This window comes from Hyperolius riggenbachi, chromosome 10 (assembly GCF_040937935.1).
Source record: "Hyperolius riggenbachi isolate aHypRig1 chromosome 10, aHypRig1.pri, whole genome shotgun sequence".
Lineage (NCBI taxonomy): Eukaryota > Metazoa > Chordata > Amphibia > Anura > Hyperoliidae > Hyperolius > Hyperolius riggenbachi.
In genome coordinates, this window is record NC_090655.1 from 149,681,400 (window position 1) to 149,700,918 (window position 19,519).

At 47.3% G+C, this 19,519-nt stretch overlaps 3 protein-coding genes across 4 annotated transcripts in view; 1 reads left to right on the forward strand and 2 right to left on the reverse strand.

Moving 5' to 3' along the window:
• LOC137536528 (synaptotagmin-15-like) overlaps positions 1 to 19,519 on the reverse strand; it is a 373,040-nt gene that overhangs the window by 162,844 nt on the left and 190,677 nt on the right. The gene's annotated exons all lie outside the window — the stretch shown is intronic.
• Positions 1 to 19,519, forward strand: part of LOC137536527 (GRIN2-like protein) — a 310,455-nt gene that overhangs the window by 85,242 nt on the left and 205,694 nt on the right. The window lies entirely within an intron of this gene.
• Positions 6,879 to 19,519, reverse strand: part of KIAA1586 (KIAA1586 ortholog) — a 36,398-nt gene continuing 23,757 nt past the window's right edge. Inside the window, exon 3 of the mRNA XM_068258958.1 lies at positions 6,879 to 7,413. Within this exon, the coding sequence (XP_068115059.1) occupies positions 6,879 to 7,413 (535 nt within the window). The remainder of the gene's footprint in view (positions 7,414 to 19,519) is intronic.

Consider the following 19,519-nt stretch of genomic DNA (forward strand, 5'->3'; position numbering starts at 1 on the left):
ACTCCACAGCTCCCCCTGTCGACAGGAATTTCCCTCTACAGGTGCATTGCACCTTCTGCTGGGTTTCCGCAAATTATACGTTTGTGGAGGATTTCCGCAGTGTCAGCGCACACGTCTTGTGCGCTGATCACGGAGAGAATTCCACAATCGTTACATGTACCCTTAGAAGCTAAACACACCTCCAGAACCGCTGGAATGCAATGATGTGTCAGCTTGTTAATTTGTACAGAGCCATAATAATCCAACATGCATACAGACTGTTTCGGATTGTTTGATCCTCATCAGTGCAGGGCATGGATTAATTTGGCTCTATGGAGTAGGGCTTGTAAATCCGAGAGGTATAGACTAACCAGCAAGCTCATGGTGACCCAGAACTCATTGGAGTGTGTTCTGGGTCACCATGAGCTTGTTGGTTAGTCTGTGCCACAAGCCATGTGGGGGACACAGCAACCATGTGGAAGAAGGTGCTCTGATCAGATGAGACCAAAATGGAACTTTTTGGCCAAAATGCAAGACGCTATGTGTGGCAGAAAACTAACACTGCACATCACTCTGAATACACCATCCCCACTGTCAAATATGGTGGTGGCAGCATCATGCTCGGGGGGTGCTTCTCTTCAGCAGGGACAGGGAAGCTGGTCAGAGTTGATGGGAAGATGGATGGAGCCAAATACAGGGCAAAATTGGAAGAAAACCTCTTGGAGACTGCAAAAGACTTGAAACTGGGGCAGAGGTTCACCTTCCAGCAGGACAATGACCCTAAACATAAAGCCAGGGCAACAATGGAATGGTTTAAAGAGACACTGAAGCGAAAAAAAATTATGATATTATGATTTGTATGTGTAGTACAGCTAAGAAATAAAACATTAAGATCAGATACATCAGTCAATTGTTTCCAGTGCAGGAAGAGTTGAGAAACTCCAGTTGTTATCTCTATGCAAACAAGCCATTAAGCTCTCCGACTTAGTCGTGGAGAGGGCTGTTATCTGACTTTTATTATCTCAACTGTAAGTGAACTGTTTACTTTTTCTCTGCTAGAGGAGAGGTCATTACTTCACAGACTGCTCTGAAAGAATCATTTTGAATGCTGAGTGTTGTGTAATCTGCACATATTATAGAATAATGCTATGTTAGAAAAAACACTATATACCTGAAAATAAAAGTATGAGAATATTTTCATATTTTTTTTTCGCTTCAGTGTCTCTTTAAAACAAAACATATCTATGTGTTAGAATGGCCCAGTCAAAGTCCAGAGCTAAATCCAAATGAGAATCTGTGGCAAGATCTGAAAACTGCGGTTCACAAACGCTGTTCATCTAATCTGACTGAGCTGGAGCTGTTGTGCAAAGAAGAATGGGCAAGGATTTTAGTCTCTAGATGTGCAAAGCTGGTAGAGACATACCCTAAAAGACTGGCAGCTGTAATTGCAGCAAAAGGTGGTTCTACAAAGTATTGACTCAGGGGGCCGAATAATTACGCACACCCCACTTTGCAGTTATTTATTTGTAAAAAATGTTTGGAATGATGTATGATTTTCGATCCACTTCTCACATGTACACCACTTTGTATTGGTCTTTCACGTGGAATTCCAATAAAATTGATGCATGTTTGTGGCAGTAATGTGACAAAATGTGGAAAACTTCAAGGGGGCAGAATATTTTTGCAACCCACTGTATATATCTCTCTATTTACTTTTCAGGAACAAGCTGTAGACAATCTTTTCTTTTTATCTCTTGCTGTAGTTGGAAAAAAGGGGACTTCAGAGAATTTCTTACTAGTGCTAGTATTATAAGCACCTACCGTATGTTTATCTCATCATGTCACTTTAGGTACGCTTGTCCGAATCTGCACTCAACATCAGTGACTCTTTTCAGCAACTAAGCTAAATAGATGGTTTCTGTAAAAGGAAATATACATTTTAATCATTCCACAATTTTAATCACTGAACTAGAGTGACAATGAAGATCAGGCGTCCACACTTCTCTGCTGCATTCTTGCTCTAGATGCCAGGCGACTGAAATTTTTTAAATAGGGATTATCAAAGTCATTCTTCATACATCTATCGTGCTACTTTTTCAATAAGGGCTCTTACCAGAGCTGTGTGTGGTTATTTCTCTGGATATCAGTCCTCTGAAATGGGAAAGGATTCTCCGAGCCTGGGCTACACAAGCAAGGTTTGACCGTTGGAGATTGGGAAATTTAACTCCTTGTCAGCATGTGCTACATTTGAAATGTGATGATTTTATTTAAAGGGGCACTGTGGCAAAACATTGTAAAATGTAAAATATGTGCAAACATAGACAAATAAGAAGTACATTTTTCCAGAGTAAAATGAGCCATAAATTACTTTTCTCCTATGTTGCTGTCACTTACAGTAGGTAGTAGAAATCTGACAGAAGCGACAGGTTTTGGACTAGTCCATCTCTTCATGGGGGGATTCTCAAGGATTTATTTATTTTCAAAAGCACTTAGTGAATGGCAGTTGCTCTGTCCAACTGCCAAAAAACTGTGTAGCGAGCAGGGAAGCTGGCTAGCATCATTGTTTAAATCCTTTTTAGGGAATATCTTTATAAAGAATAAAAACCTTGCTGAGAATCCCCTATGAAGAGATGGACTAGTCTAAAACCTGTAGCTTCTGTCAGTTTTCTTCTAACTACTGTAAGTGACAGCAACATAGAAGAAAAATAATGTATGACTCATTTTACTCTGGAATAAACATACATCTTATTTGTCTATGTTTGCACATATTTTAAATTTTAAAATTGTTCGCCATAGTATCCCTTTAAGAGCTAGCTGTCAACATGGAGTTAAACCCACTAATCTCAAACAATCATGCTCGCCCACATAGCCCTAGCCTACCTTAATTAATTAGAACATCATCTAACATCATCTGGGAAGAAGCCTTTAAGCAATACTATGGATAATACAATAAGGTGACCTTTGGACTAAACAGTCTCCTCCAACCCACAGATACCTCTATGCTTATTCACAAGTGGGCGCACAGGACAGCCTATTCCGAGCATACATTGCCTTCCTCTACAGGAGAAGGCAAGCAGGATTTTACCTACTGAATCATGTGCTCTTTAAAATGGTTTCATTACATTTTTTATATTGGATAGTTTCACTGATTCAGGATGTGTGTCATTACAAGGAGTTAAAAAATAATCTAAAAGCATTGGATTCAATATTTTTCTGTGATTTTTAATATTGGATACATTTCAAACATAACTGTTACCATATCAAATCACAATTATTTAAGTCCCCAAAGATGGTACAGTTGTTTTTATATGGATGTAATGGAATATTGTTTTCAATGTTCTGTAAAGAAAAAAAAAATGCAGTGCCTTGCAAAAGTATTTTTTCCAACATGTACATTTTTTTCCAGACACATTTTCTTTAAGAAAACTATTTTGTTTTTTTCATTAACATAAAAAGAAAAACAGACAGCATAAAAAGTCTTACAAGAGGCATCGTATGTATGAAAATTGGTTTACAATATAATAAATCTTGTGAGACAAGTATTGCATAACATCCCAAGGTACAAAGCATAGTCTTCATTTATTTATTTATTATGTATTTATTGCATTTCAAAAGCACCAATATACTATGCAGCGCTGTACATTAGTGAAGGTTACAGACAATATTTAGGAGTGACATTGTAAGGATCGGTGTCAGCACGAGGAGAGAATCTGATTATTGGTGATCTGCAGTATCGCTAATAATACAGATGTCACCTGATTATTGATGATCTGCAGAATCACCAATAATACAAGTGTAACTAACCTCCGGACACCTAATACAGTAATAGACAATAACGGCAATAAATAATTCACACGATCGTGGAAAAATCCACCACACGGTGATTCCTCAGAGGTGTGGTTACCTCTGAATGGGAACCCCGTGTGTGAGATCCTCAACCCAGGCAAAGAGAGGAATCTCGGCTCCTGGCAGTAATCGTCTGCTAGGGCAGGCGTCTCGGAGAGGCAAGCCTCAGAGATAACCCTACAGTGGGAGACTTTCCACTAAAGGGAGAAAGGTCAGACAAGCAGAGGTTCGGCAACAGAGAAGGCGGCAGCAGTACAGAAACGGAAGGCTGATTCAGAGTCGGTAAACAGGCAGGGTCGGCAACTTGAATCAGATAGGCAGAAGTACAAGAGCGATTAGAGAAAAGAGTAGTCAGGGATAGCCAGAGTCAAAACACAGGTAAATATACAATTACAATCCTAATCTAAGGTGTGACGTCCTTGGTATCAACACCTAGGCAACTGGACTAAGGTCTGAGCGCTAACACGAATGTGTTCACGACAGCAGACAAGGAGCAACTGATGCCTAGCTCCTTATATGCTGGGAGCGCATCTACAGCGCCACCCAGCCGCCCAGCCAATCCCAGAGCTAGTTGGAGTCAGCTGACCTGCAAGTCAGCTGACTCCCCGTCTGGCTGCATAAAAGTCCTGCCGCCGGGCGCGCACACGCGTAATGCATGCCCTGTTTGCGGCCAAAGGACCTGCGTGTGGCAGCGAGGCGGGGACCACCGCCGGCTGACTCGTGGAAACGGCGTCCATGCCGCTCTCCGCCGTGGCGGTATCCCCGCCGGCTGTTGCAGTACCCCCCCCCCCCCCCCCCCCCTTGAGGAGTGGACTCCGGACACCTCCTACATGGTTTCTCAGGATGTAACTGATGAAACCTCTTTCTTAACTTCTCAGCATGCATGCGATCTTCTGGTACCCAGGATCTGTCCTCCACCTCATACCCCTTTCAATGGACCAGATACTGCACAGAATTCTGTACCAGCCGGGAATCCAAAATCTCCCCAACCTCGTACTCTGTCTGGCCCTCTACTACCACTGGAGGGGGGGGGGGGAGAGGAATCCACATACACTGCTGGCTTCAATAAAGAGACATGGAATGATCTCTCACTTCTCATGCTGGCTGGGAGATCAATCACATAAGAGGCATCATTGATCTTTTTGGCCACCGGATAAGGCCCTATGAACCTGGGCCCCAACTTGGTGGATGGTTGTCTGAATGCCAAATGTCTCGTCGACACCCACACCATGTCTCCAGGAGAAAAGTGCCACTCAACAGACCGTCTCTTGTCGGCCTGTTTCTTCTGACTCCGGAAGGCTACTCCCAAATTTTCCTTTACTTGTTCCCAAAGTTCCCTCAAAACCTTCTGCCAATCTTCCAGGGCTGGGAAGGGAGAGGAACACACCGGCAATGGGGAAAACTTAGGAGACCTTCCTGACACAACCTGAAAAGGGGACAAGCCTGTTGAAGCGCTTTTCAGGTTGTTGTGTGCAAACTCTGCAAAGGGCAAAAACTTAACCCATTTAGTTTGCGCATCTGCCACATAGCATCTAAGGAATTGTTCCAGTGCCTGATTAACCCTTTCGGTCTGCCCGTTGGTCTGTGGGTGATACCCAGACGAAAAGGACAGGTTCATACCTAAACTACGGCAAAAGGCCCTCCAAAACTTCGATACAAATTGGACTCCTCTATCAGACACCACATCATCCGGAATTCCATGTAACCGGAAGATGTGTTGTACGAAGAGATCTGCTAACTCTTGAGCTGAAGGAAATCCTTTAAGAGGAACAAAATGGGTCATCTTGCTGAACCTGTCCACGATCACCCATATCACAGACATACCCCCAGATCTGGGGAGCTCGCCAACAAAGTCCATGGACAGGTGGGTCCATGGTTCACTTGGCATAGGCAAGGATTGTAGGGTACCCGCTGGAGCCTGGCGAGAAGGTTTGCTCCTGGCACACACCACACACTCTCTGACAAATTCGTTACAATCAGAGGCCAATGAAGGCCACCAAACACACCTCGTGAGTAGATCCAGAGTGCGGGTGACCCCAGGGTGACCTGCATTCTTATGGGCATGGAACAGCTGCATGATTTGTAAATGGAACGGAAGCGGAACAAAGAGAACTCCTTCTGGTTTCCGTTCCGGGGTATCTAGCTGGTGAGCCGCTAATGTGACTGCCCAATCCTCCCAGGTCTCAGTGGCCGCTAGCACCACCTTGTGAGGCAAAATGCTCTCGGGAAATGCGGGCTGAGCTGTCTCAGGCTCGAAACACCTGGAGAGAGCGTCTGCTTTGACGTTCTTAGAACCTGGAGTGTACGTGATGACAAATCTGAAGCAAGAGAAAAATAAAGACCAGCGGGCCTGTCGAGGAGTGAGCCTCTTGGCCCCCTCAATGTACTCCAAGTTCTTATGGTCAGTATAAACAATAATGGTGTGTTCTGCACCTTCAAGCCAATGACGCCATTCCTGGAAGGCTAGCTTGATGGCCAGGAGTTCCCTGTTGCCCACATCATAGTTTCTCTCAGCAGGGGAAAACCTGCGTGAAAAATAGGCACAAGGATGTGTCTTGCCCTGCAGACCCGAGCGCTGAGACAACACAGCCCCCACCCCAATTTCCGAGGCATCTACCTCTACCATGAAGGGGAGAGTGACATCAACATGTCTCAGTATGGGTGCAGAGCAAAATAATTTTTTCAGAGTATTGAAGGCGGCCTGGGCCTCCGATGACCAATGATAAGGGTCAGCCCCCTTCTTGGTAAGACTAGCCAGAGGGGCTACTACCGAAGAAAATCCCTTGATGAATCTCCGGTAGTAGTTAGCAAAACCAAGGAATCTCTGAAGTGCCTTCAAGCCCACTGGTTGGGGCCACTCTAACACAGCAGAGACCTTTTCTGGATCCATAGAGAGACCTGAGGTCGAAATAATATAACCCAGAAAAGGAATTTGAGTGACCTCAAAGAGACACTTCTCCAGTTTTGCATACAGAGAATTCTGTCTCAATTTCTTCAACACGAACTTGACATGATTACGATGCTCTCTAAGGTTGGGAGAGAAAATCAATATGTCATCGAGGTAAACCAACACAAACTTCCCCAAAAACCTCCCTGAAGACCTCGTTTATTAACTCTTGGAAGACAGCCGGGGCGTTACAAAACCCAAAGGGCATAACTAGGTACTCGTAATGCCCGTCGGGCGTATTGAAGGCCTTCTTCCACTCGTCACCATCCCTAATGCGCACCAGGTTGTATGCCCCACGTAAGTCCAATTTCGAGAAAATACTGGCATTGGTTATCTGAGCAAAAAGATCATCTATCAGAGGCAAAGGGTAACGATTGTTTACGTTGATCTTGTTTAGACCTCTGTAATCAATACATGGTCTAAGACAACCGTCTTTCTTTTGTACGAAAAAGAACCCGGCCCCGGCCGGTGACCGGGACGGACGGATAAAACCCTTTGCCAGATTTTCTTTAATGTACTCCCGCATGGCGAACTTCTCTGGCCCCGACAAATTGTAGAGATGTCCTCTAGGGGGCATACAACCATATCTTAAGTCTATGGGACAGTCAAAACTCCGATGAGGTGGAAGTTTATCTGCGGACCTAGGGCAGAACACATCAGTAAACTCAGCGTATTGTATCGGGACGCCCTTTACCTCTAACCTGGTGGTACCAATAGCAATTTTTTCCAGACAATGATTATGACAATGAGGTGACCAACTGAGCAACTGACCTGAGGCCCAGTCTATCTGCGGGGAATGGAGTTGTAACCATGGCATACCAAGGACAATAGTGGAGGTTGCCATGCGCAGTACAAGGAACTGTAAATTTTCCTTGTGTAGAATGCCAATAGTGCAAAACAACATCGGAATCTGAGAGAGAGGCCGTCTGTACTGTAATGGGGAGTCATCAATTGTGGTAACTACCACTTGTCGATCCAAAGGATGTAGTGGAATTCCCAGGCCTTTCACAAACTCATAGTCTATAAAGTTGGCCGCAGACTCTGAGTCTATGAAGGCCTCGGTGCAAGTGGTCAAATTCCTCCAAGAAATGGAACAAGGGAGGAGTAAACGATTATTCTTATTTAGAGGTAAACTCTGCTCGCCCAGGGTATTACCTCTGACTGCACCTAGACGGCAGCGTTTCCCGACTTCTTGGGACAATTTTGAGCAATGTGACCCTCCTCAGCACAATACAAGCAGAGCCTCTCAGCCCTTCTGCATTCTTTCTCAGCCCGAGTCAATCGGGAATGTACGATTTGCATCGGTTCATCAGTAGGCGGGGTAGGTGAGGAGGACGCATAGGAGAGTACCCTTACTGCATTCCTTCCTCTGGATTGACGCTGATAACGTAACCGGCGGTCTGCTCGCACCGCCAGTGAAATAGCGTCATCAATTGACTTCGGTTCAGGATGACCCAACATTAATTCAGAAACTGCATCTGATAAGCCTGAAAGGAAGCAGTCTAACAAGGCGTAGGGCCCCCACCTAGATGACACAGCCCACCTTCTAAATTCTGCCGCATAAACCTCAACCGTATCTCGACCCTGCTTGAGAGTTTTGAGCTTCCTCTCAGCAGTAATCGAAGCATCCGGATCATCATAAATGATGGCCATAGCTTTAAAAAACTCCTAGACGGAGGTTAATGCCACATCTTTAGGCGGGAGACACTATGCCCAGGTTTGTGAGTCCCCGGAAAATAAGGTCTTTATAAACGTCACCCTCTGAGGTTCGGTACCCAACAAATTGGGTCTCAACTCAAAATAAGACAACACACGGTTGCGAAAGTTCTGTAAGTCAGACCTGTCTCCTGAAAATTTCTCAGGTACTGACAAACGCAGATCTGTGACTGGAGGGGATTGCATAGTAGTAACAGCCGTCTGGAGGACCTGCACAGATCCAGTCAGTTGAGTGATCTGGGCACGTTGCGTATTAACCACCTCGATGAGGTTATTTACTGAGGTGGTTAAATCCTCAACCTGGCTGCGTAATGCATCCATAATATCGGGTCTGCTGTTCTGTAAGGATCGGTGTCAGCATGCAGAGAAAATCTGATTATTGGTGATCTGCAGTATCGCCAATAATACAAGTGTAACTAACCTCCGGACACCTAATACAGTAATAGACAATAACGGCAATAAATAATTCACACGATCGTGGAAAAATCCACCACACGGTGATTCCTCAGAGGTGTGGTTACCTCTGAATGGGAACCCCGTGTGTGAGATCCTCAACCTAGGCAAAGAGAGGAATCTCGGCTCCTGGCAGTAATCGTCTGCTAGGGCAAGCGTCTCGGAGAGGCAAGCCTCAGAGATAACCCTACAGTGGGAGACGTTCCACTGAAGGGAGAAAGGTCAGACAAGCAGAGGTTCGGCAACAGAGAAGGCGGCAGCAGTACAGAAACGGAAGGCTGATTCAGAGTCGGTAAAAAGGCAGGGTCGGCAACTTGAATCAGATAGGCAGAAGTAAAAGAGCGATTAGAGAAAAGAGTAGTCAGGGATAGCCAGAGTCAAAACACAGGTAAATATACAATTACAATCCTAATCTAAGGTGTGACGTCCTTGGTATCAACACCTAGGCAACTGGACTAAGGTCTGAGCGCTAACACGAATGTGTTCATGACAGCAGACAAGGAGCAACTGATGCCTAGCTCCTTATATGCTGGGAGCGCATCTACAGCGCCACCCAGCCGCCCAGCCAATCCCAGAGCTAGTTGGAGTCAGCTGACCTGCAAGTCAGCTGACTCCCCGTCTGGCTGCATAAAGGTCCTGCCGCCGGGCGCGCGCACGCGTAATGCGTGCCCTGTTTGCGGCCGTAGGACCTGCGTGTGGCAGCGAGGCGGGGACCGCCGCTGGCTGACTCGTGGAGAAGGCGTCCATGCCGCTCTCCGCTGCGGCGGTATCCCCGCCGGCTGTTACAGACATACAGCAATAAGACAATACATGAATACATGCAAACCAGATCACGCAGCACAGTATGAGCACAAGGTAATGCTTAGTCAGTCACTGGATGGGAGCATGGAGATTAGGCAGGTTGAGTTCACTCAGATCCATAGGATGGGTGTACGGTAATGGAGGTGCGTGATCAGGTAGGAGACATAAGGAGGGGGACCCTGCCCGAAGGTTTACAATCTATAGCGAGAGGTGGGGACACGAAAAGTAGGGGACCTGAGTTCAGCTGCGGGTTTAGAGCACTAGTAAAGGGGGTTGGCCAGAGTAAAAAGATAAGTTTTTAGGGCCTTCTTGAAGATGTTGAAGGAGGGGGAAACCCTAATGGGTGGAGGTAGGGAGTTCCATAATGTTGAAGCAGCTCTTGAGAAGTCCTGGAGGCGTGCATGGGATTGGGTTAGAATAGGGATAGGAACGTGAACTAAAAGCATCAATAGAACTCGTACTTTATTGTATCATGGAGATAGTGCAGTGAAAGGTATGGTGTATCGGAGCAGGCTACTAACATCCCATTAATCTGTAAAGAACAGCGGGCATAAGCAATACCTGGTGTCCCTACAGATGCTGTGTATACCAACATGTAATTTTAATGCTTCTTAATTTTATAATTTATTTTTATGTGATGAGTTTACACAAAATAGTCTAAGTTGGTGAAGTGAAATAAGAAATATATATACAGTGCTGCCCATAATTATTCATACCCTGTCAAATTTTGACTTAAAGAACATTTCTCTTCTACACTATCACTCAAGCTAAAATGTTGCATCCCAGTGGCAGAACGCTGTGTATAAACCCCCCAAATACCGGGGCAAAAATGCACTACTTTCAAAGTCGTGGATTATGCTGCCAGGGGAGGCACAGCTTCGCCTCCCCCCCGCCCCTCTCAGTGAAAGAAGACTGAGTGTGTGTGTGTGTGGGGGGGGGGGAGATGGCATTCAGTGGGGATTGATGCAAGCAGAGGCAGAGCTACAGCGCTAAGCGCTGCCTCTACAAGGAAGCGCTCCCCACATTTTCCCCCCGTGTACATACTGCCTCTGAAGAAGCTGGCTTAAACCAGCGAAACAGCTGTCAGGCACTTGATACCCCCACTGCATGTACCTGCTGTCTCCCCCACCGGAATAAAGGGATTTTTAAAGGAGTGGTGCCCCGTTTTTCTCTTCAATTCTACTGGATTATAAAGTTCTCGGATGAGCACGCCCTCCATCCCAGTCCTGGTGTGTCTGCCCTGCTGCGTTTGGTGCCAGGTACTGTTACTCATCTTCCATTTCATACATTTTCCCCCTTAATTTGGGGTGTTTATACAAATCGTTCTGCCGCGGGGATGCAGCATTTTAGCTTGGGTGATAGTGTAGAAGAGAAATTTTAAATAAAAAGTGGCATTTTAGGAGTCTTCAGACTCTCTTTAAAGTTACTTTTGTTCAACCATCAAGTAATTTTTTGACGGGAAATGACATACTGTAGGTGTCTCCCAAAAGATAATAAGACGATGTACAAGAGGCATTACTTTGAAAAAACAAAACAAACAAAAAAAAAATTCTCAGCTTTTATTTACATTTGATCAAAAAGTGTCCAGTCCAAAATTATTCATACCCTTCTCAATAATCAATAGAAAAGCCTTTATTGGCTATTACAACAATAAAACGCTTCCTATAATTGCAGAGCAGCTTTTTGTCTCCACAGGTATTTTTGCCCATTCATCTTTAGCAATGAGCGCCAAATCTTTCAGTTTGGAGGGTCTTCTTGCCATCACCCTGATCTTTAGCTCCCTCCACAGATTCTCAATTGGATTAAAGTCAGGACTCTTGCTAGGCCACTCCAAAACGTTAATGTTGTTGTCTGCTAACCATTTCTTCACCTCTTTTGCTGTGTGTTTTGGGTCATTGTCATGCTGAAATGTCCACTGGTGCCCAAGGCCAAGTTTCTCTGCAGACTGCCTGATGTTGTCGTTGAGAATCCAAATGTATTGCTCTTTTTTCATGGTGCCGTTTACTGTGATTAGATTCCCTGGTCCATTGTGTGAGGAATCGCGGAAGAGCCGCCGCCATGAGCCAGCGGCGGGCGGCTCTTTCCGCAGCACACGGAGAGGCAGCCGCCTCTTCACATCACGAGGCGGCTGCCTCCATGCAGCAGGTGGGGCAACGCGGCGAAACCGCCGCGTTGGACGCGGCGGTTCGCGCACATGTCCCCGCAGCGGAGACACCGCTGAGCGGAGCTGCGGTGGCTGGGACTCGTAGTCCCACAGGGTTTAGAGTGACGCGCGCGCGCGCGCACTCAAACAGGCCTTATGACACCCGGGAGAGAGTCAGCTGATCAGGCAGGTCAGCTGACTCTTACTCCGCTCCTCATTGGTCCAGCAATCTGGGAGGTGCTGGGGGATGCATAGGGGCATATATACTGCCGGCTGTTCACTCTTGCTTTGTCTGGCGTTGCGATCACATATGTGGGAGCACCCAGATCCGTAGTCAGATCCTTAAGTGTGCCGGGACCGGCTGGAGCCGTAATCCTACACTTAGCTAGATATTGATAGCTAAAGTACTAGTTTGATTGTGATTATCTGTTATGACAATTTGCCTGCTCGACTACTCTCTTGAACTCTGACCTTGTACCTCGATATTTCTGATACTCTGTTGCCGAACCTCGGCTCGTCCCTAGACTCTGTTTCTGCCTCCTGATTTTGTACCCCGATATATCTGATACCCCGTTGCCGAACCCTGCCTGTACTTTGACTCCGCCTTTGCCTACTGTATTGTACTTTATCTGTCCGTGTGTGTACGACCTGGCTTGTTCGACCTCGAGAACCGACCTCACTCTTGGAGGCGGTTCCTTGTTCTGTTAGTGACCCTTCCGCCTGAGGGTTACTTCCAGAAGATCCTTCCTGCTGGCAGCCTGACTCCTCCCGTCTTGGAGAGCTCACGGTTGCGGAGGGAATCTGTACAGTACGTCTTGCTGTACTGAGGCCTAGTCCTCTAAGTGTTACTGTTACACCTAACACTACACTCTACTCAGGTGAACGGAGGTTAGCTAGTATATTGGATTATCGGTGATACTGCAGATCACATATAATCTGGTATACGTCTGTATTCCCCGTGACGCTGCAGGTCACCGGTAATCAGACCTCTCTGTGCTTCACCGATCGTTACAGAACGCCAGACCAAAACAACTGATGGAACGCACTGATCCTCTGACTGTGCTTGCCACTTCGGTGGATAGCATTCACCAAGCACTAGGCCAGCACAAAGCCTTAATTGATGCCTTATCCGGCTCCGTGAGAACCCTCCAGACATCAGTTGATTCAGTGCGATCCCCTCCTAGTGATGACATACGTATGCCTGTCCCTGAGAAGTTTTCCGGCCACAAGTCTGACTTCCGGAATTTCAGGAGTAGAGTGTTATCATATTTTGAATTAAGACCCCGATCCTCGGGGACTGAGACCCAACGGGTCATCTTTATTAAAACGTTGTTGACTGGGGACTCCCAATCCTGGGCATATAACCTGTCTCCCACCGATACCGCCCTGACCTCGGTAGAGGAATTCTTTAAGGCCATGGCCATAATCTATGACGACCCTGACCTTGCTGCATCCTCAGAGCGGAAGCTCAAACTTTTGCGGCAAGGCAGGGGTTCGGTCGAGGATTATGCGGCGGAGTTCCGCAGGTGGTCAGTCACCTCCAGATTTGATAACTTCGCACTAATGGATTATTTTTTGTCTGGGTTGACGGAGGAGGTCTCCGATTTAATGTTAACGGTACCCGAGCCCAAGACTCTTGATGAGGCCATATCATCGGCCATTCGAGTAGATCGCAGACTACGCCATCAGAGGCAGGCTAGGGGTAGTCACCGTGTCAGGGCGACTTCGTATGCGGCACCGGTTGCTGCATCCTCTGTAACAGCATCTCCGCCTGTCTCGCCCGCTCCGGCCTTGCCTCCACCAGAGCCGATGCAGATTGGTCGATCAAAACTGACCCAGGTGGAGCGAAGGCGGAGGATGACGGAACAACTGTGCTTATACTGTGCAGAGGCAGGGCACAGGGTGCGAAATTGCCCCAACAGGGTGGGAAACGGGTCTGCCTAGGAGTAGTGGGGGGTGACACCCTAGGCACACAACCTTCACCCCTTAAAGAGAAAAAATTACTTCTCCCTTGTACTATCACATGGGATGATAAGTCTGTTGCCACTGAGGCTTTCATTGACTCCGGCTCAGCGGCTAACTTTATGAATTTTAAGTTTGCTCAGGAGTTGGGTCTACTACTCACTCCCGTGAGACCCCCCATTCAGGTTACGGCTGTTGACGATTCCCCTTTGCAGCGGAATTGTCCCCTGTCACAGACTCCGGTTGTGAAGCTCACCATAGGGGTATTGCACGAGGAGCAGTTACAATTTTTGTTTTACACATGTCCACCTCCACTATAATCCTAGGCATGCCTTGGTTGCAGGTTCACTCTCCACAAATAGACTGGGCCACAGGACAGTTGACAGCATGGTCACCTCATTGTTTCCAGCAGTGTTTGGGGAGACTAACATTAGGTCTAACTAAGGTACAGGTGGAAGGTATACCGGAACAGTATTCAGATTATGCCGATGTGTTTTGTCCCAAGGCCGCGGATAAATTACCCCCGCATCGCCCATTTGACTGTCCCATTGACCTTCGTTCTGGTTGTATGCCTCCTCGAGGCCATTTATATAATTTATCTGGTCCCGAGAAACTCGCCATGCAGGAGTACATCCGTGAGAATTTGGCAAAGGGGTTTATTAGGCCATCCCGGTCACCCGCTGGGGCAGGCTTCTTTTTTGTTAAAAAGAAAGACGGGGGTTTACGGCCTTGCATTGATTATCGTGGCCTCAATAAAATCACGGTGAAGAATCATTACCCGTTACCACTTATAGACGATTTGTTCACACAGGTCACTGAGGCTAGGATATTTTCAAAACTGGATTTACGGGGGGCATACAACCTGGTGCGTATAAGAAAGGGCGATGAATGGAAGACGGCCTTCAATACCCCTGATGGGCACTACGAATATAGGGTGATGCCTTTCGGCTTGTGTAATGCCCCGGCCGTCTTCCAGGAACTCATCAATGAGGTTTTTCGGGAGGTCTTGGGGAAGTTCGTCCTAGTCTATCTTGACGACATTCTCATTTTTTCTAACAACCTCCCGGAACACAGAACCCATGTCAGGATGGTTTTAGACAAACTGAGGCAGAATCGGTTATACGCCAAACTCGAGAAATGTATTTTTGAGGTCACGTCGGTGGCTTTTCTGGGGTATATAATCTCCACCTCAGGTCTGTCTATGGACCCTGCCAAGGTTTCCGCAGTCCTGGAATGGCCACAGCCGGTAGGGTTAAAATCATTGCAACGGTTCTTGGGGTTTGCAAATTATTATAGAAGGTTTATAAAGGGGTACTCCACAGTTGTCGCCCCTCTCACTAGCCTTACTAAAAAAGGGGCAGACACCACTCATTGGTCTCCCGCGGCCTTACAGGCTTTTTCTAAGTTAAAGGGGTTGTTCTGCTCAGCCCCCATACTCAGACATGTGGACACTTCGTTTCCGTTTATTGTTGAGGTAGACGCCTCGGAGATCGGGGTGGGGGCTGTGCTGTCCCAGCGTTCTGGTCTTCAGGGTAGACTACACCCGTGTGCCTATTTTTCTCGAAGGTTCTCTCCGGCAGAGAGAAACTACGACATAGGCAACAGGGAGCTCCTAGCCATCAAATTGGCCTTTGAAGAGTGGCGTCATTGGCTAGAGGGAGCTGAGCACACGATCACGGTTTATACTGACCACAAAAACCTAGAATACATCGAGGGGGCTAAAAGGTTGAGCCCGAGACAGGCTCGGTGGTCGCTATTTTTCTCGAGATTTACATTTTTGATCACGTATACGCCAGGTAGTAAGAATACCAAGGCGGACGCACTTTCTAGGTGTTTTGAGCCAGAGACAGCACAGCCCTCTGTTCCCGAGACCATTGTCCCACGAAGTATGGTGTTAGCCGCCACCGAGACTTGGGAGGACTGGAAAGAGACTTTGAGTCCTTTTCAGCAGGATATCCCAGAAGGGAAACCGGACGGGGTATTATTTGTTCCGTTACCACTCCGTTTCCAGATCTTGGAGATGGTTCATTCCCATAAGAACGCGGGGCATCCGGGAGCGTCTAGAACGCAAGATCTCGTGGCCAGATGTGTATGGTGGCCTTCGCTGGCCGCCGACTGTAAGGAATTGGTCAGGGAATGTGCGGTGTGCGCGAAAAGCAAGCCCTCCCGCCTGGCACCTGTAGGTACTTTACAGCCTTTGCCCACCCCGAGTGAACCATGGACCCATTTGTCCATGGATTTCGTGGGAGAGCTTCCGAGATCTGAGGGCATGTCAGTTATTTGGGTGGTGGTCGACCGTTTTAGTAAGATGGCCCACTTCGTGCCTCTGAAAGGACTTCCCTCGGCCCAGGAACTGGCCGATTTATTTATCAGCCATGTCTTCAGACTGCATGGCATTCCAGAAAACATAGTATCCGATCGGGGAGTCCAGTTCGTTTCGAAATTTTGGAAGGCATTTTGTCACCAAATGGGCATGAAATTGTCATTTTCCTCGGGGTACCACCCGCAGACAAACGGCCAGACGGAGAGGGTTAACCAATCCTTAGAGCAATTTTTGAGGTGCTTGTTGCCGAGACACAGAGCGATTGGGTTAAATATATACCTTATGCAGAATTTGCCCACAATAACTTGAAGAGCTCTTCCTCAGGTTTTTGTCCATTTCAGATTGTGACAGGTAAACTGCCTAAATTCTCTCCTTTGCCAGTTGCATCCACTCCGTTCCCAGCTTTGGAGGCCTGGCAAAGATCATTTAAAGACATGTGGCGGACCATCAAGAATAATCTCGTTAAAGCTTTTCAGAGTCAGAAAGGTCAGGCTGATAAGAGACGCTCGGTAGAGTGGAAATTTCAACCAGGAGATTTGGTTTGGGTTTCAACCCGTCACCTGACCCTGAAACAACCCTCTGACAAACTTGGTCCCAGGTTCGTGGGTCCATTCCCAGTTACTAGGAAGATCAACGATGTCACGTATACCGTTGATCTTCCCGCCAGCATGCGTGGAGTGAGGTCTTTCCACGTATCACTTCTCAAACCCGCAGCCCAGGTGGGTCCCACTCCGCCTCCTCCTGTCTTAATCGATGCCCAACCCGAGTATGAGGTGGAGAAGATCATAGACTCACGTACTGTACAGAACTCGGTACAGTATCTCGTGCATTGGAAGGGGTACGGCATTGAGGAGAGGCAATGGGTACCTGGGAACCGCATGCATGCGGATGAGCTAGTAAGGGAATTTCACGCTTTACATCCAGAGAAGCCCAGAAGGAGCTGTCCGGAGTCCACTCCTCGGGGGGGGGGGGGGGGTACTGTGAGGAATCGCGGAAGAGCCGCCGCCATGAGCCAGCGGCGGGCGGCTCTTTCCGCAGCACACGGAGAGGCAGCCGCCTCTTCACATCACGAGGCGGCTGCCTCCATGCAGCAGGTGGGGCAACGCGGCGAAACCGCCGCGTTGGACGCGGCGGTTCGCGCACATGTCCCCGCAGCGGAGACACCGCTGAGCGGAGCTGCGGTGGCTGGGACTCGTAGTCCCACAGGGTTTAGAGTGACGCGCGCGCACTCAAACAGGCCTTATGACACCCGGGAGAGAGTCAGCTGATCAGGCAGGTCAGCTGACTCTTACTCCGCTCCTCATTGGTCCAGCAATCTGGGAGGTGCTGGGGATGCATAGGGGCATATATACTGCCGGCTGTTCACTCTTGCTTTGTCTGGCGTTGCGATCACATATGTGGGAGCACCCAGATCCGTAGTCAGATCCTTAAGTGTGCCGGGACCGGCTGGAGCCGTAATCCTACACTTAGCTAGATATTGATAGCTAAAGTACTAGTTTGATTGTGATTATCTGTTATGACAATTTGCCTGCTCGACTACTCTCTTGAACTCTGACCTTGTACCTCGATATTTCTGATACTCTGTTGCCGAACCTCGGCTCGTCCCTAGACTCTGTTTCTGCCTCCTGATTTTGTACCCCGATATATCTGATACCCCGTTGCCGAACCCTGCCTGTACTTTGACTCCGCCTTTGCCTACTGTATTGTACTTTATCTGTCCGTGTGTGTACGACCTGGCTTGTCCGACCTCGAGAACCGACCTCACTCTTGGAGGCGGTTCCTTGTTCTGTTAGTGACCCTTCCGCCTGAGGGTTACTTCCAGAAGATCCTTCCTGCTGGCAGCCTGACTCCTCCCGTCTTGGAGAGCTCACGGTTGCGGAGGGAATCTGTACAGAACGTCTTGCTGTACTGAGGCCTAGTCCTCTAAGTGTTACTGTTACACCTAACACTACACTCTACTCAGGTGAACGGAGGTTAGCTAGTATATTGGATTATCGGTGATACTGCAGATCACATATAATCTGGTATACGTCTGTATTCCCCGTGACGCTGCAGGTCACCGGTAATCAGACCTCTCTGTGCTTCACCGATCGTTACACATTGGTTGTAAAACACCCCCATTCGGTTCTCACCACCATGCTTGACAGTGGGGATGGTGTTCTTTGGGTTGAAGGCTTCTCCTTTGTTACACCAAATGAAGGAAACATCAGGGATAGGAGAAATAGCAAACTGGCACTAAATGCATCAGGAAAGGATCAAAAACCACATTGGACCACATTGAACCACATTCAAGCCAAAAAGGAAAAAGAGATGGGCACAGCTGCGTAAAATACCCTTTATTGTCACTGGGTAGACACAATGGTTACAGCAGTGGGGGGGGGAGGAGATGTCTGACAGCTGTTTTGCAGGGATTACCCCTGCTTAAAGCGGAATATAACCCTGCATTTCAACTTTGCTCTAAAACATTATTTACAGCATATTATATGCAAAAAGCATTTTTTTTTACTAGACCAGCATTGGAAGGGTTAAACACAGAGGTTTTAAGTTCCGAGCAGACGTTCAGATAGTTACATTCTATTTAGTTATATGTATATATTTAGAAATGTTACACACTCTTTGGCTGTCTTCCAACTCCTTCTCCGTGAGAGAGATGAGTCACAATAAACACTTAGATACATTTGTGTAAACAAAAAGTATCTAACTCAGCTTCAGGTGCGTCTGCAAAAATCTCCAGGGACTTTAAAGCCCTGTGTAACCCTTCCAATGCTGGTCTAGTAAAAAAAAAAATACTGGTTGTATATAATATACTGTAAATAATGTTTTAGAGCAAAGTTGAAATGCAGGGTTATATTCCGCTTTAATCACAGACTAAGGCCTCGTTCACATCAGGGCCGTTTCTGTGCGCTTTCCACAGCGCACTGCCCTGTGCGTTCAGCAAGGTATCGATTTTTCCATGTAACTAAATGTAGCTGTTCACATCTATGCGCTGCGCTGAGCAGCGTTACAGAAACGTAGTGTTGCAGGCATTTCTGTGCGTTGAGCTGGAAAGCGCACAGCAATGCAAGTGAATGGGTCCGCTTTTTTAGCGCATAGAAGCGCGTACAAGCGCATAGAAGCGCATGCGTTTTTTACCCCTAATTGGAGAAAAAAATACATTTACATACAAAAACAAAGTTTTATTGACAACTGCTGCTGCTACAGTAAGCAAAACGTGCTTTAAAGAAGCGCAGCGCAACGCACAGAAACGCGGACTAAAGCGCGCACAAGCGCATGCGTTTTTTACCATGCGCTTTAACACGTTTTTCAGCGCAGCAGATGTGAACGAGGCCTAACCAGCAAGCTCATGGTG